The 12,667-nt window shown below is 56.8% G+C and overlaps 1 protein-coding gene across 3 annotated transcripts in view; it reads left to right on the top strand.

The window, feature by feature from the left end:
- TBL1X (transducin beta like 1 X-linked) overlaps positions 1 to 12,667 on the top strand; it is a 103,568-nt gene that overhangs the window by 76,495 nt on the left and 14,406 nt on the right. For 2 of the 3 annotated variants that reach the window (XM_087813474.1, XM_087813475.1), the window contains 3 exons: positions 510 to 580; positions 2,625 to 2,732; positions 12,056 to 12,201. In XM_087813474.1, coding sequence (XP_087669600.1) covers positions 2,675 to 2,732; positions 12,056 to 12,201 — 204 coding nt within the window. In that variant the 5' untranslated portion in view covers positions 510 to 580; positions 2,625 to 2,674. The remainder of the gene's footprint in view (positions 1 to 509; positions 581 to 2,624; positions 2,733 to 12,055; positions 12,202 to 12,667) is intronic. The other variant, XM_087813476.1, reaches the window with a different exon arrangement.

Below are 12,667 nucleotides of genomic sequence, written 5' to 3'. Positions count from 1 at the left end.
TGAGGTGGATGTACACCCGCAGCGTGCCTGTCACTGTTACTAACACGCCCGGGCCGGGCCTGAAGTTCCGCTGGATCACGCTCGCTTCCCGGGAGGGTGTGTGGGGCCCAGGTTACCGGAGCCTATGGCACGGTTCTTAAAGATATTTCAGAGGCGCGTTCATTTATCGGTAAAGGGTAGTCACATCGGAGCTAAAAGGAGTTGGCTCTCCTTGGAGGCTCTTTGCTTGCAGAATTTGTACACGAACGATAATAACCTGACTCGCCGCTTTCATTTCTCCTCTCGCTTTGCAAATAAAACAACATCGTCCGCGTTTGAGTTGAACGCGGAGATGGTGAAACCGTAAACTGGGTTAAGTCTGAGTGAGGAAGAAAAAGAAAAACACTGCCATCGATTTGAAGGAGAAAAGAGAGGAAAGGGAGCGGTCAGAGGGGAATCGTTTCCGAAGGTTTTTAAGGTTGGGTTTTGTTTTTGTTTTTGTTTTTACAAGTCTCCCCGTCTCTCGCCAGGCAGGCGCTTTGCAGTTTCTATGGTCGGATGCTGGGGAGCCCACTGGTCTACACATGAAGTCACCGTAAAGGTAAGCGCCCGCCCGCCACTGGGTCTCTGTCTTTTTACACGCGAAATCTGCTTGCAAGATTAACTGCGTTTTCCCAAAACCGGGTGCCTTCTGTTTTTCTCGTTTCTTTGTTTTTGTTAATCCTGACCTGAGGATATTTTTGAAACATTGTGAGAGAGACACATCGATTGATTGCCTCCCGCCCGTGCCCAGGACCAGGGATTGAACCTGCAACCCAGGTACATGCCCTTGACCGGGAATCGAACCCACGACCCTTTGGTGCACAGGGCTGGCGCTCCAACCACTGAGCCACACCAGCCAGGGCATGCCTTCCGTTTTATAATGATTTTTGTCAGGAGGAAGATGCAGGCCTTTGTCCTTGCTGAACTTGAAGGTAGGGTAGCTAGAGCACCGTTAAGTCGTCATGGGCTGGATCACCCATTCTACATGAGGAATTGGACTCTACCTGCCTCCCAAGAATTTTGGGTCCTGAATGAGCTGTTATCAACTTTTCTGGGTCTTCCCGGGAAAGGATGGCAGCTTTTAAAATCAATTTCTTAATATTTTAAACTAAACTAAAATAAAATAAAATAATCACAGCTCACTAATTAGACCTGGGGTTCTGGGTTTGGTTTGGTTTTCCCTCCTATTCAAGGCCAAGGGGTACACAGTGTTGCTGCAAAAGTTCTCTTGTTCCAGAAGGAGAGGCTGGGAGAGGCTGGACAGCGTCTCCTTGAGCTGGGAACAGTGGCATTCGGAACCCAGCTGTCCCTCTCAAAGAACATGTACCTACATGCAGCCTCTGGGGTAGTGCTTTTCTTTTGTTTTGTTTTTTAAAATATGCTTTTACTGATTTCAGAGAGAGAGGGAGAGAGAGAATCGTCAGTGATGAGAAACGCTGATCAGCTGCCTCCTGCACACCCCCTGGTGGGAATCGAACCTGCAACCGGGCATGTGCCCTGACCCGGAATCGAATTGGTGACCTTTGGGTGCAGGGGATGATGCACTAAAGCCACAGCAGCCGGGCGGTAGTGCTTTTCCTGATGAGCTCTGTACGTGCGGCTTGCGTGGTCCGGTCACGGGTGAAGTATTCCAAGGCCACCAGCTCTGGGTGGATTTTGCAAAGGTGGTGTGTCCACTGACCCCCCCGGAGGTCCTTGCAGGTCGCTCTTTGGGGGATGCGCACAGTTGGCCGAGCAAAGTGCGTAGCCGCTGGTTCTGCACCTGCTGTGCCTGCCGTCTGCTCTGGGGCTGGATATCAAGCATTTACCTCGCGCCCTCTCCCGCATACGGGGGCTGCTAGTGCCCTTGATACGGAGATAAATCGGAGTCGCGTAGCTTGCCCTCCAGTCTAGAGCTGGTTAGAGGTCAGGCTGGCCGGCTCTGAGCACGCGGCCCCAGGTCCCCCGTCTTTTGCCCCAGCTCTGCAGCCAGCACGGGTGTTTCGGGCTCCACATCACGTGCTCACTAAACCCCTTCTGAAGAGAAGACACAGGCCACCGTCTCCCCCACACCGTACACAGCGACAGCCGGCGCAGAGGGCGGGCTGTCTGCCCCGAGGGCCAGGGGGGCGTTTGGTACATGGTTAGAAGTCAGAATCAGTCTCGCACTGTGTGTGTGTGAGAGAGAGAGAGAGAGAGAGAGATTGATTGATGATTGATTGATTGATTGGTGGTTAACCAAGCACCACGCCTTCAGTATAGTTGGCACTCAGTCACTTTTTCTGTCATCTCTTCGAACCTCATCTGCCTTGAGCACAGAAAAAGTATGACAGAGGGCCGGGGAATGAGCCTGCAGCCCAGGTAGGTGCCCTTGACCGGGACTCGAACCCATGGCCCTTGGGTGTACAGGCCAACGCTCTACCACTTAGCCACACCGGCCGGGGTGGATGTGTCCTTTTTGTATAAATAATAACGGAATTTGTACGTAGTACGTGATCAGAGTATAACTCGAATCCCACTTGCGGTAGCTTTGGGTTTAACGTCACGGGCGTGTGTGTTTTCCGGTCGCCTCTAAGGAGAAACGCAGGCGGCGTCTGAAAAGCCTCTGCTCTCGCTTTTCACAGCAGGTGGCCCCCGCTTCCTCAGGCCCTCATCGCCGCCAGGTGAGGCTAAGATGAGCGTAACCAGCGACGAGGTGAACTTTCTGGTGTATCGCTACCTCCAGGAGTCAGGTAAGGGCCGTGCGTGCGCCTGGCCGAGGGGAAGCCATCGACCGCGGCTGGGAGACCCAGGGTTCAGGCGGGACCTGGAGTGTTCGAGGGCACAGGGGAGGCTCTGGGACCGTCCAGTCCCCGGGTGGCACGAGGGACTGCGGTCTTTCTTCCCCCGGCTTTTCTGTTCAGACGAGATCACGCTGGACTTGAGGCTGGAGCTGCCGGGGTGGATGTGGCCGCCGCCAGGGGGCGCTCTGGCCCCGGCCATCGTGAGGGCAGTTAGGGGCTGCTGTGTGCGTAGCAGCCCCTTAGACTAAGGACCTTTGATTTATTGAGGCTACACTGCCCCTCCCCCCAAAAACGGGGGCCCCGTGCAATTTTCTGACACTTGAGAATAGTTCTTGTTTCTTCCAATACTGGTGATTATGACCAAGCGTTTCCTTGGTGGTGAGTGATATGCAGGCCAGGTGTCGACAGAGGGGACCTTGTGCTTAGTGGCTGCCGTCCTCGGGGAGCAGGGACAGGGACCGAGGGTGCCACGGGGCCTGGGCCCTAGCACGGTTTTGTCTGCTCGAGCAGGATTCCTCGAACGCGCCTGGGATGCCACCTCGCCTTGATTTCCCCTTTATACAATATCGGGGTGCCCCCAACAGTGCCGCCTAAACCCAGTTCACAGAATCGCTTGTGAGTGTCTTTTTAAATTCTTGAGTCTTAATTCTTTTTACGTTTACTTTATTCATTTTTTTTTTGTTAGTTTCTAAAGCGAAGGCTCCTTTAACTTGGAAAACTTGACGGTATTTAATTGGAGATGGAGGGGAACCCGCGTGAGCCCGGAGACCGGGCTCTTTCTGAGCCTGTGAAAGGGCGAGCTGGGCCGGCAGGGCAGCCAGAGCCAAGGGCTCAAGCTCTGAGCCTCGAACAAGTCACTTACTCCATCGGAGACTCCCCTTCTCCGCTGAACAGGGTCACCCTGGGCAGAGTGGTGACGTCCCTCATTATGAACAAAGGCCTCTCCCAGTCAAGCCTGGGTCTCTGTGCCCTGAGTTAGCCTCGTGCATGGAACGGGCACATTGTGGCCTAGCTGTTGCCAGAACATAGTGCAAGAAACTGACACCCAATGCCCGGCCAGCATGGCTCAGCGGTTGAGCATCGACCTACGAACCAGGAGACTGTGGTTCGATACCCGGTCAGGGCACATGCCCCAGTTATGGGCTTGATCCCCAGTGGGGGGCCTGCAGGAGGCAGCCAATCAATGACTTTCTCAATATTGATGTTTCTATCTCTCTCACTCCCTAAAATCAGTAAATATCTATGTATATGTATATACATAAATTAAAACACTTGATTTAAAAAAAAAAAAAGAAACCGATACACAAAGCCAAATTGTGAACCAGGGCAATGACCAGCTCTGCTCTGAAACCTTAGCCTCGGAGCTGACAGAAGTGGCTCGCCTGGGGCACAGGTGTCCTCCTGTCACAGAGCTCGTAGCTGCCCAGCAACATCTGCCAATGAAAATGCCACCCACCCAGCCCCGCTCCCCTGGGCGGGGCTCAGCGTTGTATATGAGACCCCTTTTTTTTAGAAACACCTCCACATAAAGATGAGATCACGGCACAAGTACAGTCCAGGGGTGTGAACCCATCACTAGTGACGCTGTTATTCCCGTGTTAGTGGACCTCGGGACAAATAGAGGGTGTGAGACAGAGGTCGGTGCAGGGCTCTGCGGGGCCTGGTCCCTTGGGCCCAGGCCGAGCGTCGCAGGACCGGTTGCTGGCCTCTGAATTCACCCAAACATCCGTCCCTCCCCCACGCGGCCGGGCGGGCCTTCCTTATTTGGTGTTTGTGAACTTCTGTCTCCCTGTGTTGATGGTTTCAGTAACCAGGCAACCTAGCGGGAGCCGGGAGGCCCCGACGTATAGGATTTCCTCAGTGCCAGTTATGCCCCGTGGGTGAGAGCGCTGAGGGTAAGTCCCACGGGCTGGCTGGGTGTTAGGAGACCACTGCACCTTCCTGCGAGGCCTGTGTGCGCCCTGGACGCGATCGATCGGAGGACCCCAGGGGACGCTTTCTAAAGAAGGGAGGGAAGAAATGCCCGATGTTTAATGCGCGTTCGAGGGTGGTTTTATACGTGTATCTCAAATTCTCAAGGGCTGGTCAAGCAAATACTGGGCTCCTTCCGAGTGCAAGGAGGCCCCTCTCCGCCGTCTGCAGGTCTTTTTCTAGCTTAAAAAGAGAAAGCCTGTCCCTTGGTCAGGGCTCCCATCAGGCATCTGCGTGATCTCATCTTCACCACCGTCAGACTCCTGGAAGTGAGCCCCAGGTTCCCGTAGGTGCTGCGTCCGTGACTCCTCCCAGCCTGCCTTCCCCACCGTAAGGAGCCAGCAGGTCCTGGTGGCCGGGTCCCACCTCTGCTTTGTGTTGTGTGCGGAAGAAAGTGGGGCTAGAGGGAGGGAGACAGACGGGGGGCGGGGGTGGCCTCGCAGTGACAGGCAGCTGGTTCTGTGGTACCCCTGCGGTGTGCGTCACCCACCAGGGTAGGCCCAGAGCGTTCCCCACCTAAGGGTGCCGGGAGGGACACGTCCCCTGAACCACGGTGTCCAGGTCCCAGCCACCCGACCTGGTGGAGAGAGGCCTGCTTCTCTGCTCGGGGCCCGGGGACATGGTTCCTGTCCCTTCTGAGTCCCCCAGCTTTGCCCGCTGTTTCCCACCCCCACCTACACACAGGCACTTGTGTCAGCAGGGTGCTTTGGGCAGCGGGTGCGAGAATCCCGGTGGGACACTTGGCGTCTCCGAGGGTGGGAAGGCGCCTCCCTCGAAGCGTTGGGAGCGTTCATCTCTTCACACTCAGGAAACAGTCTCAAAAATGGGCTTATTTCGTTCCTCCGCCCCCGGGAGGCAGAATCCACGTCCTCGTAGGTTCTTCTGTGGCCCTCGCCCAACCGTAGACAGTAGCCCCGTCCCCCTTCTCCGAGGTACAAAAAAAATATTAAATGGAAGCTTCCGGAGATAAACAGTTCATGTGTTTTAAATGTTGTGCCACCTGACTAGCATGATGAAGTCTCTTGGCCTCCCGGCCGGCCCGGGAGTCCTCTCTCTGTCCAGCGTGTCCACGCGGCACGTTCAGTGCAGGAAGACATCTTCAGAGAGACAGACAGACAGACTATTCACCGAACTTCTATTGCAGTTTGTTATAATTGTTCTATTTTATTACTAGGTATTGTTAATCTGTCACGGTGCCTAATTTATAAATTAAGCTTTATCATGGGTATGTCTATATAGGAAAAAACAGTATTTACAGGGTTTGGTCCTATCCTTTGTTTTGGGCATCCCCTGGGGGTCTTGGGACATGGGAATAAGTGGGGACGACCCTAGTTCATTCTTTATTGCTCAGTCATATCCCCTTCTAAGGATACATGGCCGTGGGTTCTCGATTTTTCTGTGGAAGGACATTGGAGTTATTTCCAGGTTTTGACCGTTTCCTCTAAAACTGTGAGAGATGTCCGTGTACAGGTGTTTTGTGTGTGCACAGGTTTTCGTTTCGGGCCCGTATCTAGGAGTCGGGGTTGCGGGGGGGTGTCCCTGTGGGTCTCACTTTATCGGAAGCCGCTGCACCCCCTCCTCACGGGGCCGCAGGCCTCATACACGGCGGCTTGTCTCCAGGTTTGACTTGCGCCTCTGGGCTGATGGGCGCTCTGAGCAGGGGGCGTGTGGGAAGGAGGCACAGGCCTCAGCCCCGGCACATTCGGGGTGTCCCAGAAACATGTACACACACTCTAGCAGCTGGTAACTCACTCAATTTTCACCCCTTTTCAGGTTTAACTGATTTGAAATAATGGCTGAAGCCAGACTAAGCTTTGGACAAAGAAATTTTATCCTAAAGTGCCCACTAGAGTCTTTTTTATGGGGACACATAAGAGATCAAGTTTACGGCCCAAACCTGGCAACCGTCGACGCATTGCGGGCACACAGGCACCAAACGAGATGCTTCCCTATGTTTGCGATTCCACTGCTCCACGTTGTCAGCAGGGCCTGGACCCGAACGGTCGTCCGTTTGAAAACAGGCGTCGACCAAAATAATCATTCATTTCTGGAGATTCTTTTAAATGTTGAGAATGAACTGCGTGGTCACGAACACTGACTTTGTAGTCATTCAAAGTGCGTCTGCATTTTGGTGGGACACCCTGTGTTTCCGCAGGACACTCGTGAAGGTTCACGCTGATAGTGGCCTTGCAGGTTGTGGCTTGATCCCCAGCAGGGGCCGTGCAGGAGGCAGCCGATCCATGAGTCTCATTATTGGTGTTTCTCTCTCTCTCTGCCTTCCTCTCTGAAATCAATAAAAACATATTAAAAATAATTTTAAAAAACTAAGTATATATATATGTATATGTATAAATGATATATATGTATATTTTTTAATAAATGGAAAAAACATCCTCAGATGAAAAAAGAAAGATCAGGGACGTAGCCCTGGCCGGTGTGGCTCGGTCTGTTGGGCCTCATGCCCCCTACGTGGAAAGGTCGCCGGTTCGATTCCCAGTCAGGGCACATGCCCCGGTTTCAGGCTCGATCCCCAATAGGGGACGTTCAGGGGCAGCCCATCGATATTTCTCTCTCTCTCTGTCTTTCCCCTCCTCGCTCCCCTGAAAATTAATTTAAAAGAAAAAAAGAGCAGGGACACCGAATTCTAGGACCACAGAATGAGGTGTGAAAACGCATGTGCGTGGGGAAAGGGGCCGGAGGAAACCTCCCCCTGGGAGGGGAGTTGTGTCAAGTGTTCAGTGATATGAGTCATTTCCTCTGTCTTGCAAATTGCTCTCTCCGTTTTTCCTGGAGTCCTGTGTCAGTTTCTACCGTAATTTTTAATGGCACCGTCCGTTGTGAATCTCCCAGTTTGGAGTTTGTGCGTCTGTTTCCCCAGTTTCCAAATGTCAAGTCCAGAGGTCCCGAGGGTTCCCAACTGGGGGGGCGGAGGGGCCGGAGGGGCCTGTGTGAGCCTGTCTTTCCTGCGTGGCCACCAGCTGGGCTGAGGCCTCTCCTGGCTCCTCCATCCGGCCAGCGCCCCAGCCAGCGATTCAAGGAAAGCAGCCCCCAGGGAGCTGCCTCGCCCCAGCCGGTTGTTGGCCCTGGAAGAAGTCGCAGCCTTGATTTACAGCCTGACTAATGCTTCCTCTCCCGGGCGTGACCGAGCTTTAGGGGACTTTAAAGGGCTCGGTGGGGCTCGAGCTCTGCAATCGCGGCCCAGCCACGCTCAGCTGCCACCCCTGGTCCGGGCCAGACGTTGAAAGCGAAACCCTGTTTTAACGAGGTCCTTCTGGGGTTTCGTTTGGGCACCCGCCAGGGCGTTTCTGTTTCCAGCGAATTCCCTGTTCTGGCGGGTCATCCAGAACCTTCCCCTGCGCTCGGTTTTCCGTGGCGGAGGGCGGCCGCCCCGCAGGGAGGGGGCGCGTGGGTGTGGAGGGTGCGTCGTTGGGGGCGCCTGGCACCGGGAAGCCGGCGGGAGCCCGCGTATCCGTGCAGCCTGGGGAACCCAGAAGGGCTCCCGTGTCCCTGTGCGCTTCCTACCGCGGGCCGGCGGGAATTCACGGCTAGGACTGGCTTCCCCGGGCGGGAATCGGGGCGTCTGGTGAGACTCACGCATCCCCTCTGAACAGAAGAAAGAAGTAATGAAACAATGGCCCCTAAAGAGGAGGAACTGGTTTTTTGGTGTGTTTTTTTTTTTCAATTCCCAACTGAGGATATTTTTTCTATTGCTTTTTTTTTTTCAGAGAGAGAGAGAGAGAGAAACGTGGATGTGAGGGAGAGACATCGACTGGTTGCCTCCCGGCCATGCCCCAGCTGGGGCCGGGGGTCAGGCCTGCGCCTGAGGTGCGTGCCCTTGGCCGGCGTGGAACCCCGGGACGTTCCGCCGGGGGCCTGACGCTCACCGCGGAGCAACCGGCCAGGGCAGAGGCAGGGGAATTTTATTTCCCTGCCTTTGCTCTGACTGCGTGTGTGCGCGTCCGCTCCCAGGTTTGGTGTATTTGACCCAGCTACCTGCTCTCTCCCCTCGCCTCCCTTCCGCCTTTATTGTCATCAGCACATCCCTACGCCCACCGTCTCGAACCCCTGCCCCCGCCCCCGCCATCCCGGCGCGGGAAGCCCAACAGTCCAGGCGTCGCCGCGGACAGGACAGGACCGGCTCTGGGCGGCACGTGCGGATTTGCAGAGATAGAGGGAGGCCCCGGGTGTCGAGCAGCAGCCTCGGCCTTGCTTTCAGGGCGACTCCGTGGGCACCTGCCGTCTCTGGAGCCGCTTCGGTGGGATGAGTGGTCAGGAGGCTGTTTGGCACCTGCTCAGCCAGGACCACGCCAGGGCCCGGGCCTCCCCGTCCCTCCCAAGGCAGCCCCAGCGGGCGGGCGAGCGTCACCTTAGGAACCTCACGACCGCAGGCTCCAGCGTGCGCTCTGGTTTCCCGGCCCCTGACCGAGAGGCCGCACCCCCGCCGGGCCACTCACCTCGGTTGTGTTCACAGGGCCCCGTCCCAGTTCCTCTTCCTGCCTCGGCTCCCTGATCCCTGCCTGTGATCAGGCTCCGGTGTTGTCCCTGCGAGGGTGACACAGCCCCTCCTCCCGGGAATTGTAAGTGATCGATTTTTCTTTCAGTGGCATCAAGGCCTGCGTGTCATCCCTCGGTTGCCCCCATAAATTAAAATCCTGTGCGTTTCCCTGGGGCAGTGAGGTCCTTCTTTTCTCTCCAGAGAATATTTGAGGCGACCTCGGGGGACCGTCCGCCCATTCGTGGGGCAGAGAAGGACACGTGGGAGCAGATGAGAGCTCCCAGGCCTCGGGGTGCCTGGGGAGGCGGCTCTCTATGAGCCCAAAGAGGCCCCCAACTTCTCCCTCACTGCTCTGTGTGTTTCTTGCCTTCCTGACACAGCCCTCTTCATGCAAGTATAGTCAGGATGGGCAATTGGCCTGCGTTTGGCGTTTTAATGTGGAGAGGATTCGGGCTGGCTTTGGGCTTCTTTGAAGCTCACTGCGTGCTGAGAAACGTCAGCGGTGTTGCTCAGGAATCATTTCCATTGGCCTCTTTAAAAGGGCGCCTCCTGGGTCACGTAGAGATTTGCAAATCCGTGTCGGGGGCGTGTGGGTTTGAGAGCGTGGGCTTGGTCAGCGGGCCCCTTGCTGTGACTCGGTTTCCCCCATCTGTCACGTGGGTTTAGTCGGACGGACTCCTCGGCGGTGGCCGCTCTCTGATGATTCAGGGGCGGCCTGAATCCTTAATTCAGTTCCTGCCCTTAGTCTTTCATTGGGAGAGGAGCGAGGACTCGGTTTGGTTCAGTTTCTTGATTTAAATCGGCCTCAGGGGTCTTTCTCCTGCGCCCGCTGGTCCTTCCTGGCGCCCGAGGAGGGCGGTGCTCTGCGCCTCCCGTGAGTTTGCACCGTGGGAGGGCTCCTTCCAGCGGTGACGTGGGACGGCTCCGGAACAGCGCGTACTCGGGGACGTTCAAGGTCACAGTGCCCCAAACAGCTTTCTCCTGCATATCCATCCACTCGCTCCGGCGGGCGGATGCTTGGAGCAGACTGCTTTGGACCCCTCACCCCTTCTCGCAGCACCCCTTCGCCGAACGCCGTGATGGGCTTGCTTGAGAAACAGAGTCAGCGGTTGAACAGCGATATCGTATCGAGATACGAGAGTTGTGGCGCCAAACTGCATACGCAACGTTTGTAAACCAAGATAAGCGAAGGACATTGTGTCCAGCCTTGGATGACAAGTGGGTTGGCACCTTGGTCTTTAGTTGTGGGTTTTTTTTGGCAAATTGCCTTAGCTGCATTCTTGGCTGCTGCAGGTCAGAGCCGCCGGGGGGTCCAGCTGGGAGGGCGGGCAGTTGGCATTGCCCGGAGAACCTAAGAATTTTGGCTCCTGTGCTTGCGGGTCTCGGAAGGTAGGTAGGGTAGGAAGGCGAACCTCACACGGTCCAGAGCTGAAGGCCTCCTTGGGCCTCCCGTCCCAGGTGTGAACCTCGGGCGAGTGATCCGGTTTCCCCAATGTTTGCCCTCCTCGTGTGTAAAACAGTAACGGCGCCGAGTCTGAACGGCGGCTGTGCCGACGGAGACGGTGGACGCAGAGTGCCCGGCTTTGGTTAAAGGGGGTCCTGTGGTCAGAATCTCTTGTGTTTCGTGGGCCTTAAGCAATTTAGTGGCCCGGTGTTGCTCGTGGGGATAAAGGAAGGAAGGAGGGAGGGAGGGAGACACTCCTGTAAATGTTTGGCCGAGAAAGTCATATGCTGAAACCTAATCCCCAGTGTGATGGGATTAGGAGGAGGGACCTTTGGGGGCTGATTCGGTCTTGAGGGGGGAGCCCCCATGAATGGGGTCGGTGTCTGTATGAAAGAGACCCCAGGGAGCCCCTCTCCGATTCACCAGGAAAAAGACATTCGTCTGCGGACCGGGCAGGGGCCCTCAGCAGACACGTAATCTGCCCTGACCTTGACCTTGCGCTTCCGGCCTGCAGGAGCGAGGGGAAGAAACGTGTGTTGCTTAGGTACCTGGTCTGTGGCGTTTTGTTACAGCAGCCAGGAGGCCCGGGGCACATACGTAAGCTAAGCCGACCTAAGCGGCTTGAGGTTTCTTCCCCAGCGGCGTCGCCGGCCACAGAGATTTCATTGCGAGGAGCCCTTGTCAGCCACGGATGCTGTGCTCCAGTCGCGGCTCTCGGTGGCTGTTCCTGGGTGGCGTGGCGTGGCGTGGCGTGGCATGGCGTGGCGGCCCGCTGTCCGAGTTGGGCGCTCAGCCCCGGCCCTTCGCGCTGGAAGACTGGGGCCTGTCAGCTACCCCGGAGCTCCTCTGGGGAAGGGAGAGGCGGTGTTGAGGAAATGCCTGCGCGTGGTGACTGGGCCTTCAGTGGACTTGTGAACTCCTTGAGCAAGGCCTGGCCAGCGGGAGGTGCTGTGGCAGGGAGGCTGTTGTGGTTTTTATCGATAACTGTGCGGGGCGTCGCCCTGCGCTAGAGCTTTCAGAGATGCGCGCAGAGAGGCTTCAGCACCGAGCTCCCAGGAGTGGTGGGCGCCCAGGGGGAAGCCGGGGCCAGCTTTCAGCCACAGACACATCTAACCGGGCAGACTCTGTCCCCTGTTTGTTAATAATGCTGAGCCGGCTGTGCCCTTCGAGCTGTTTTTTCCTGCTGTGGAAACGTGGGCCTTCCTGGGTCTGCATCTCCCTCCGTCCCCCCCCCGTCCCGCCTGCTTCCCCCCAAACCAGAAGCCGGGCGTCCGCGGTTGAGGCCAGCGGTGCCCCCTGAGGTCCCCGTGGCCGTCCCCCGCCCGCGGTCCAGGCCTCACGCCGCCTGCCCCGTCGCCGCAGGTTTTTCCCACTCGGCGTTCACGTTCGGCATCGAGAGCCACATCAGCCAGTCGAACATCAACGGGACGCTCGTGCCACCGGCCGCGCTCATATCGATCCTGCAGAAGGGGCTTCAGTATGTGGAGGCCGAGATCAGCATCAACGAGGTAGGTGCGCCCCCGGCGGGGCGGGGAGACCTGGCCCTGGCTGCCCCCCCCCCCCCGGGGCTCTGCAAACAGGCCCAGCCCGGAAGGCAACCAGGGTGATGGGTGATTGAAATGCTGTGTTTCCAGCTTCCCCGCAGCTGTCCCTTCTCCCTGGGGCTCCTGTCGAGAGCACACAGGCACGGTTTCCCCTCCCAGCAGCCGGCCCGAGGCCTTGGGTTTGGGGGGCTGACCCGGGGGCACTGTCTAAGGAAGGACCTTTCTCCTGCGCTGTGAAGCATGTGGGAACCTGTTCCCTGTGGATGGAGAGAGAGATGACGAAGGGAAGTTGAAAAGGGGGGATCAGAAGTAAACGGTGCTGCCGTGGGCGGGCCGAGGCTGTGTCCCGTCTCCTCCCTGACCCACGGAGGCCGTTCCTTCCTTCACCCTCCCCTGAGGGTGTGTGTATTGATTTTAGCGAGAGGAAGGG

Source organism: Miniopterus natalensis, chromosome X (genome assembly GCF_054644295.1).
Source record: "Miniopterus natalensis isolate mMinNat1 chromosome X, mMinNat1.hap1, whole genome shotgun sequence".
Lineage (NCBI taxonomy): Eukaryota > Metazoa > Chordata > Mammalia > Chiroptera > Miniopteridae > Miniopterus > Miniopterus natalensis.
The sequence above is the reverse complement of the archived record's forward strand: the minus strand, read 5'-3'. Positions and strand labels throughout refer to the sequence as shown.